This window comes from Arabidopsis thaliana, chromosome 2 (genome assembly GCF_000001735.4).
Source record: "Arabidopsis thaliana chromosome 2, partial sequence".
In the NCBI taxonomy this organism is placed as follows: domain Eukaryota; kingdom Viridiplantae; phylum Streptophyta; class Magnoliopsida; order Brassicales; family Brassicaceae; genus Arabidopsis; species Arabidopsis thaliana.
Window position 1 is genome coordinate 13302301 of NC_003071.7, and position 9795 is coordinate 13312095.

At 32.4% G+C, this 9795-nt stretch overlaps 2 protein-coding genes across 3 annotated transcripts; one reads left to right on the forward strand and one right to left on the reverse strand.

The window, feature by feature from the left end:
* Positions 1-365: 365 nt before the first annotated feature.
* On the forward strand, positions 366-2569 carry AT2G31220 (basic helix-loop-helix (bHLH) DNA-binding superfamily protein). 2 transcript variants are annotated; one of them, NM_128678.5, is made up of 5 exons: positions 366-452; positions 674-720; positions 816-1633; positions 1728-2177; positions 2260-2569. In NM_128678.5, the coding sequence occupies exons 2-5, from the start codon at positions 714-716 to the stop codon at positions 2359-2361; spliced, it is 1377 nt and encodes a 458-aa protein (NP_180680.2). In that variant the 5' UTR covers positions 366-452; positions 674-713; the 3' UTR covers positions 2362-2569. The 2 variants fall into 2 exon arrangements, with proteins under 2 accessions (NP_180680.2, NP_001318326.1); NM_001336324.1 differs by lacking the exons at positions 366-452; positions 674-720 and having other exon boundaries at positions 773-1633.
* A 1561-nt stretch (positions 2570-4130) lies between these two features.
* ERF15 (ethylene-responsive element binding factor 15) lies at positions 4131-5272 on the reverse strand. The gene has a single exon (NM_179831.2). It carries the CDS (start codon positions 5105-5107, stop codon positions 4376-4378), a length of 732 nt encoding a protein of 243 aa, NP_850162.1. The 5' UTR covers positions 5108-5272; the 3' UTR covers positions 4131-4375.
* Positions 5273-9795: the final 4523 nt, after the last annotated feature.

Sequence of the window (9795 nt, forward strand, 5' to 3'; positions counted from 1 at the left end):
TACAATGCTAATTTTCTTACAACTGGTTAAGTGTTAAAAGATATGTTTAGGATCATATTGGTATTTGGTAATCAGGTTTCAACATTTGAAATGATTAATCAAAAAATAAGTTGCATAGAAAATGATTTAAAAAATGACTATAAACAAGAAGTAATTTCACAAACCATGTAACAAATCAAAACCTTAATAAATCATGCATCAAAGTTGGATTAGAAACATAGCTTAATGGATTATATACAACATTTTCGTTTAAATTAGACACCTAGAATATACATGTTATCCAATAATTTAACTTTGCCATCTTTTTACCCTTATTGTATTGTGTGTCTCCATCTACAAATGTCCGTATATTTCAAACACAGAGAGGGAGAGAGAGACTCTTGTTTAAAAAACTTACTTCTTCTCCTGAAAATTGAGAAGACAGACGTAGAGAAGAATTAATTGTAACAAAGGTTCTAATTTTCCCAGCTCTGATTACTCATTATCTTACATCTCTTTCTATCTATTGTCAAATTCAAACCCTTAACCCAATGTTTAATCTTTTGGATCCTAACAAACATTTCTATGGTTTCGTTTCCAAAATTATAAAAGAGCTAACTTTTTTTGAAATTAGTTTCAAATTTTTGGTTTTTCTTCTTCTTAAAGATTGTTGAATGTTACTTTTGATTTGCAGGTGTTAAAGAATCATCTAGAGTACTCGTTGAACCATTTCCATGGAAGGTAACAAAATTTCATTATTTGGTCTAATTTCTCATGAAAGTTGCTACCTTTTTCGTTCTGGAAGATCTAAATTAGTGTTTGAGTTACAAACGCAGAAGAAAGAGAAAGCCTTTACGAGGAAATGGGTTGTTTCGATCCCAACACTCCAGCAGAAGTTACGGTGGAGAGTAGCTTCTCTCAAGCCGAACCACCACCACCACCACCGCAAGTTCTGGTTGCCGGAAGCACAAGCAACAGCAACTGCAGTGTTGAGGTAGAAGAGCTCTCTGAATTCCATCTCAGCCCACAAGATTGTCCTCAAGCTTCTTCAACACCTCTCCAGTTTCACATCAATCCTCCTCCTCCACCACCTCCTCCTTGTGATCAACTCCACAACAATTTGATTCACCAAATGGCTTCACATCAACAACAACACTCTAATTGGGATAATGGGTATCAGGATTTTGTGAATTTGGGACCTAACTCTGCAACAACTCCTGATTTGCTTAGTCTCTTACACTTGCCTAGATGCTCATTGCCTCCTAATCATCATCCTTCCTCTATGCTACCTACCTCTTTCTCAGACATTATGTCTTCTTCTTCTGCTGCTGCTGTTATGTACGACCCTCTCTTCCATTTGAATTTCCCTATGCAGCCTAGAGATCAGAACCAGCTAAGAAACGGCTCTTGTTTACTTGGAGTTGAAGATCAAATTCAGATGGATGCTAATGGAGGAATGAATGTTTTGTACTTTGAAGGAGCAAACAACAACAATGGTGGATTTGAGAATGAGATTCTTGAGTTTAACAATGGAGTTACTCGTAAAGGAAGAGGATCAAGAAAGTCGAGAACTTCCCCTACAGAACGTGAGAGACGAGTTCACTTCAATGATCGTTTCTTCGACTTAAAGAACCTCATTCCAAATCCCACAAAGGTATATACTTTACTTTGCTTTGATTTCAATTCATGTTGTTAATGTGTATGAGGAGACTATGAAATGAGAGACATTGTTGGTTTAATCTCTGTAGATTGATAGAGCATCGATAGTTGGAGAGGCGATAGATTACATCAAAGAGCTTTTAAGGACAATAGAGGAGTTTAAGATGCTTGTGGAGAAGAAGAGATGTGGGAGATTCAGGAGCAAGAAGAGAGCTAGAGTTGGTGAAGGAGGAGGAGGAGAAGATCAAGAAGAAGAAGAAGACACTGTGAATTACAAGCCACAGAGCGAAGTAGACCAGTCTTGCTTCAACAAGAACAACAACAACTCACTGAGATGTTCATGGCTTAAGAGGAAATCGAAAGTCACTGAGGTCGATGTACGTATAATCGATGATGAAGTAACCATCAAGCTTGTTCAGAAGAAGAAGATTAACTGTTTGTTGTTCACCACCAAAGTTCTTGATCAGCTTCAGCTAGATCTTCACCATGTTGCAGGTGGACAGATTGGTGAACATTACAGCTTCTTGTTCAACACTAAGGTAATGAAAATGTCTCACTAATATAGTTCTGTTATTAACTCCAAACCAATAAACTAATCTTTTTCAATTTGGTTTGAGGCAGATTTGTGAAGGATCTTGTGTGTATGCAAGTGGAATTGCAGACACATTGATGGAGGTCGTGGAGAAGCAGTACATGGAAGCTGTTCCTAGCAACGGCTACTAGATTCCAGACACACTTATGGAGTAGTTTATTGCTTTTTAATAACTTTTGTGATACCCCTCTAATGACTGATTAAGTTATTAATCACTTTGGTAATTTTCAAGTTTATTTAGCTAGAGTTAAAGTTAGAGCTAGAGCTGAGGCTCTTTGTCTGGATTTTGTCTAACTCTATATATTTCTTCTAGCTTTATCGGTTTCGTTTTTCGACCACATTTTAATCTCTTGCGTTTTTTTTTTTAACAAATGCTCTTGCTCATATTTACCTTACGTTTCATATTGCTCTTAATGGGCCAGTGGGCCGTGTCGTTTGAAAAGTTTGAGAATAATCATCAGTCCGGAATTTATAAACCATTGCTTCTTTATCGATTCTGGTTTTCTAACTAGAAATTAAGAAACTTGCTTACATTTTCAGTGGTTCTTTTTACAATGAGCCAATTTTAATCTGGTTCTTTTTACGATTTTTCATTTACCGTTGAATTACGTGTTTAAGCTTTTATTTAATAATGTGTACTATCAATTAGGCTTTGACAAAACAAAAAATGTACTATCAATTAGTGAATGTTAATTTGTTTTAGATCTAAAACAAAAAAACAAGGATGTGATTTTGTCTCAACGCTCTTGTCTTTGCTCGTTGTCTGTCACCCTTTTTGCTTATTCCCTATTTCGAACACGTTCATGTGTATTTTTTTGTTTTGAAGTCTATTTTCACATTTAAAATAAAGTATGTCTGTGAAAAGCTTATGACGTGTATCACAATTTTAACTTACTAATTCTGGACAAGCATATCACTTGATAATTATATATAGCTTTTCACATATTCACATTTGGCAAAAGGAAATTAAAAAAAAAACGGTAATTGTGGTTGGTGACGGTTTCTCTAATTGTTCAACTCCGTTATTGCCATTCCGTTTTTTCGTTTATCCTCAAAGAAGTTGTAAGCATTTAACTGAGGTTTGAGGGCTTGTCTAGGATAGGAGCTGCTCGTGGAGGCCATGATGAAGACTTGGATTCTTTGGAGTTGAGGGATCGGGTTCTTTAGAGCTAAACCAATCACGTTTTTAAAGCTTTTTTCTTTAGGTTTTCAGTATTTTTCTGTTAACAGTATATGTTTATTTATTTTTTGTCAAAATTTCAAATAATTGTATCAATACTTCAAACTCTACCAAAAAACAAAAAAAATCTCGACATGAAATTATTTTAATTCCAACGTCCATGGTGAATCTTAAGCTTTATTAGGTTAAGAATGTTTCAATTTACGACATCCAACAAAATATCGACATGTAGAATTTGATTTTATCGCCTATGGTTAATCTTTATAGCTTATTGGGTTAAGAATGTTTCACACACAAAAAAAGTAATAAGAAAGTCAAACAGCCAATTAATAATGAGATTAACAATAATGATGATAACGAAAGCATCATTAACGACGTATTAACACAATATAATATGAACGTCATAATGATATTTTATATAATTTATAATATAACATTTATACAATATAACAGGAACGTACCTTTATAGATCTAATCGAATTACCCTACACACACAAAACTTAATAGTTTATCTTATCAACTTCTTTTTGGTTAGATTTTGTTATTCGAATTAAGAATAACTTTATAGCTTGGATCGACTTGATTGATTTTTTAAGATTCACAGTCTTAGATTTACAGGAATCGTTACTTGGAGAAATTTATATCCTCTAATATCTTTCACGCAAAAAATGAAAATTATTAAAGCACAAAAAAAAAAAAAAAATTAAAGCAATTAAGGTGGACACACACACTTTTCAGCCATATAACGCAATAATAGATTTTTTTTTCATCAAGACAAAAAATAAGAGTTTTTTTTTTATATATATACACTTTAACATCACCATCTCTTCCAATAATTTCATTTGGATACAACAAACAAAAAATAAGAGAACCAAAGAAATTGCAGAATGAACAAAACAAATTTCAAGATTAATTATCACAAAATTAAAGTTTAATAGTGGCTTTTGCTGAAATCAATTACAAGATCAACATGAGCTCATAAGAAGTTGTTCTAAATACTCAGCACCTAAATCTTCAAAAACCACAAGTGTACCACTTTCTTGCTTCACAACACTCTGCTTACTACTACTTCTTGATGTTGAAGAAGTAGACGAAGAAGAAGAGCAAGAAGAAGAATTAGAAGAAGAAGAAGAAGAAGAAGAGGATCGCTTTTTCCCTCTAGGCCGGTTTCGAAGAGAATGTTTTCTCTTCAAGGCCATAACCGGAGATCCTCCATCATGAAGATTCACATTCTCCATTTTCTTTAGCGACTCTCTAACCACTTCCACCGGGAAATTAAGTGTTGCAAGAGATCCTTTTGTGGCGAAAGCCGCTTGATCATAAGCAAGAGCGGCTTCCTCGGCTTTGTCAAATGTCCCGAGCCAAACCCTAATTCCATTCCTCGTTGAATCTCTTATCTCCGCTGCAAATTTCCCCCACGGCCTTTTCCTCACTCCTCTGTATGATCTTTCTTCATCAATTCCAACCTTTTCTTCTTCTTCGGAGTTAGAAACGTCGCCGTTTTGAATTTCTTCCTTAATCATCATCTCCGGTGACTCAAATGAGAAAAAGTCATCGGAGTAATCATAATTAGGGCAAAAGAAGGCTTGAGGTTCAGATGATTGATCCAAGAAACAGCTCTCGTTCCATAAGAGTGATTCTTGTGATGAGCTCCAAGAACTTGGAGATGAATACATGGAAGATTGGGAATATTCCATAAGTTTTTTTTTTTTTTTTTTTTTACGATTTCTCTTTTTCTTTTCTTTTTGTTATCTCTTCTTGTTGTGGCAATAAGTTTATTTCAAAACCTAATCCTATATATATAAGAGACACGGAATTTATAAGATATATGAAAGTGGGAAGTATTTTATTGTTATATTGTTTATCATAGGTCCTATTAGACAAATATGGCTGCCTTAAAAAACTAATAAAATTTTAACACAACCGAATGGGGACCAACCACAAAACTGGTATTTTCTTTTTCAATGTATTTTGGGAAAAAAACAAGATTTTATACGGACCTATCCTCCAATTCAAAGAAAAATAAATGGGTGATTTTTATTTACACGTGGCGTAAAACTGTTTAGAGGGAGTGACGTTAGGCGGCGAGAAAATGACAAAATAGATGAGATCATTAGTACCGGTGATGTGGCAAACAAGTGCCACGTAAGCTTTGACAGACTCGATTTTAGGACCCGCTTATTGTCCTTCGAGGCAATATTGAGTAACGATAGTACTGAAAGTCTTAAAAGAGTTGACTGGAAAAAGAAACATTTCCCAATACGTGAATTAACGAATATACTATTAACAATAGATACTCATAATAATAAAAATAAAATAAAATAATGCATAGATTGAGTATATTTCGATCTCATTTGTGGCAAATGTTTTTAGAGTGTGTATATTAAGAAACACCATCCTCCCCGGGCATCAAATACCATCTTCCACGTCTTCCGATACAATAAAAAAATGACAATCGTTGTTATTTTGAATTTGTTCGTTTAAGTCTGGTCTTGTCAGATTTCTTGGATGACATACCACAAAGGCCCAACCAAAGGATTCAGTTTTCATAAGTACATTAACCATATATATTAAATCCGATGACTAAAGAGTAGCAGTCACATATCTAAGGTTAGCAAGAAATTGTGGAATAAGAGGATAAACTTTTGGTTAGATGTATGTAGGCAAGGATGTTATGTACTGATCCATTTTACAAATTATAGAAGATACAAGGTTAAGTCAAAACTATTAGGTCGCTTGCATGTCATGTGTTCTCAAAACTAGGGTAGAGTGTGGAGTCTTATAGGCGGGTATTGAACTGATCTTGCATACCAAAAAACCTGAAAAAAAATCCATGTGGTACTTAGATGTTAAGGCTAAATATTTTTTTGTTTATTTTTTTTTTCATCGCGTTGAGATTGTCTTCATGTTGGGATTGTCTTACATTAATAACGAAACACAGAAACTAAAAATAAAGAATAGTGTTTAAACTTAATAGTACTTCTTTTTTTCACAAATAGTATCGTTCCACAAATTGTTTTCTCGCAAATAGTGTTGTTTTACATTTTCAATGCTATTTTTTAAATTAAAACTAATTTTCTAGTTTACCTTTACCTCAACTATTTTTATTGAATTTAAGTTATTAATCACTTATTAAATAGAGACAAACACTTGTAGTTTTAATATTTTCTTAATTTGTGTGAAATTGGTCAAAATGACACTCTTTCTCAAAATGATAGATGAGTAACACATAACAACAATAATAAAAGTTTTGCAACATTGTTTTAAATAATTGATGTTTTAAACAGACAAGACTGGTGTATATGTGATATGTCTATCACACTATTTCACCAGATTGTTAATTTTACATCGGCTTCAGCAACTTATTAATTAGTTAAGTATAATGCCCAACAAATTAGGGTATACAACAGCAATTAGTTAATGCCCAACAAATTTGACAACAATTAATTAGGGTATACAATAGCAATTTATAAGTTCTATAAAGCTAGTTACTGATTTGTAGGTTTACAAAATCTTCCCTTGACATATACTTCGTTTTGTTTTTAGAATTACTAATTCGTATCTTTTTTTTTTCATAGGGAAAGCTTGAAAATAAATTTAGAATAGCAAGATAGAAAAATTGTAAAGTTCGCAGTAACCACATGATTCATTATTGCCAATTATCCAACGGTTGTACACGTAATACCACATTTTTTAATTTTTCGTCTTAACTGCAATAACTATTTTTACGGTTGAAATCATTCTTGTTTTTTTTCTTTCTCCAAAGTTGAAATCATTAATTTTGAGTTTTGTTTGATAAAGAATTTTAAGAGAAAAAGATAGATCGAACTGTGGCCCCAAGAGAGTGGTCTTTTCTTGATGTGCCGACAGCCACTAATATTGGCACAAAGACAAAATAGATATTTCTCAGATCCAAAACCTAAACAGAAAAATGAAAACCATTGGTCAAAATTGTTGGTCCATTTATATATGGTTGGAGAATAGGGTTCTGTAATAAAGATCGATTGAAGCGTCACAGTTTTAGCTTAACTAAATTGACTTTCTTTTTCTTTGTTCTTAAAAGACCGAGAACTGAAACTGGATGAGACTTCCTCGATCCAACATTTATGATTAGAAACTTTGTCCAGATTCTAGCACAAAGCCTGAAACCTGTGTTTACTATAGCTAAATAAAATATGGCTTTAAAATTGTTTTTTTCCTTTCTAAATTGTGTATCAGCAATCTTTGAAGGAGTAACCGATGGCCAAAAAGCCCTATGCTTTTTTTTTGGATTATGTTTATTTGTTTTGTTTTTTGGTGGAGATATGAAACATAGTTTGTGAAAAAATAAGTATAGTGGTTTATTATAAGTTATTGTTCATTCAGAAATTTGGTCAAGCTTATTTATATGAGAGGATGTTTGTGTCCATAAAGATTAACTGTTAGAAAGTAGATGAACATGTGAAACTGGAGATAACGATCAAAATCGCTTGACGCATTAGAGGAGATGCCTCTTAAAAACCATTCAATGTTATGTTCATATAACAAGAAGCTCAATAGAAAATATGACATGCACATAATATATAAAGCATATGCTACTAGTAAGTGTAATGTGTTTTATCCACGGCTGTGCAGAACTTGGGTTCTAACCTTGGTTCGTCCCTTCTTCGAACTTGAAATCCCTTTTCAAATTTAAATAGAGATAAAAACACATTACACTTACTAGCATATATAAGCACAATTAGTTAGGAAGATGTAATAAGCCTAAATACCTTCTGTTTACGAAGTGTGTTTGATGTATCATATATTAATATAGTGTTGTTATATGCGTAAAATAAGTTTGTTTTTTCCGCTTTTAGTTAGCGACTAAGGTTTTTTCTGATACATTGATGCGGAAGGTGCGAGGTAGCTCTTCGCATTACTTCTTATCATACTAAATTAACTAGTATTTAATAGTTAAAATTTATTTTTCCTAATTATTTTTGTAAATAGTTATCAATTAAAATTAAACAATAACTTAAGAAAATGTTGAAATTATAACTTACATATAGCTCAAACACATGTACAACAACAAGCAAGTTGGCCAAAATGTTTTATAGTAATTAGTAATTACTGCAACGAGTTAGTTTAAATATATGATATCAACGTAATGAAGCTTTTTTTTTTTTTTTTTTTAATTTTCTGGCGTTTTCAAGCATCTGATACCACTTGCTGCTTACAATTGTCTAGAAAAGTATTTCTTTCTCGGCCTCTCTCTTTTTAATTTTGTAAAAGAAAAGTATTACTTGAGGTTTTAATATGCGTCATACGACACGTCTCTTTATTGTTTGTTGTCCACATAAAACTCTTGGAAAAATAAATGAGAAAAAAAAATAAACCAAAAAAATCTCATGTAACATTTCGATATTATTCTTTAACAACAACAAAAAAACATTTCGATATTATTTTATAACTCATGAATTAATGGGTCGCACTTGCTTGTTACAAAGTCTTGTCAACTCTATTTGTAAGTACACTCAAACCAATAATATCATGAAATGTTTCATAATTTATTTTAGGGACGTCCTTAACATTTCTACATATAATATACTAGTAACATTTTGACGATTATCGTAGATACCTTTTTTTTTTTTACTGATTAGAGAAATAAAACAAGACATTTCATTTTCTTACAACATTAAATAGTACAATTGGATTACGTTTGTCACTGATATACAATGCACATAACTTTAAGGGACCGGAACTGAAATACTAATTAATACCCACAGAAAAAACAACTAGAAGATATAAAACGTATATTTCAAGGGATGAGTGGGTCGACCTGTAGTAGCTTGGCTGCGACATAAAACTCCATAGAAAATATAATAATGTGCTACATAAATGCTATTTAAAAAGTTAATCGTGACGAAAAAGTATCAATTAAACTATAAAATGCGTTGGCATGGCTAGTATTAGGATCAAATTCCTTAAGGGATACTCTTCTTTACATCACGATAATATTTATCAATGTTGAAACATTAATTTGTCAAAACTAACAAAAAAAAAAAAACCTTATTTTTTTCAGAGCACTTAAGTCGAGAGATTACACTAATATTATTTAAAACGTAAGATCGATTTTGATAATCTTTTTCTTTTAAATATCGTGAATTTCCATTAGTCCTCATGTAATAACAATGGAAATAGAGTAAAAGCTCAAATATAGATTTCTTTTGGATGCCAAAAAATGATCTATTTTTCTACTATGGGCATTTCCAGTTTCGGCTATTTCGGAAATTTTGATCATGCTCAAAATAAAATAAAAAACCATTTTTCTGTCAAGAAATAAAAGAAAGAAAACTCACTATATTCCGTATAATCAATAACAATGTTGAGGCATGCAATATTGTACTATTTCCATGTGCTATAA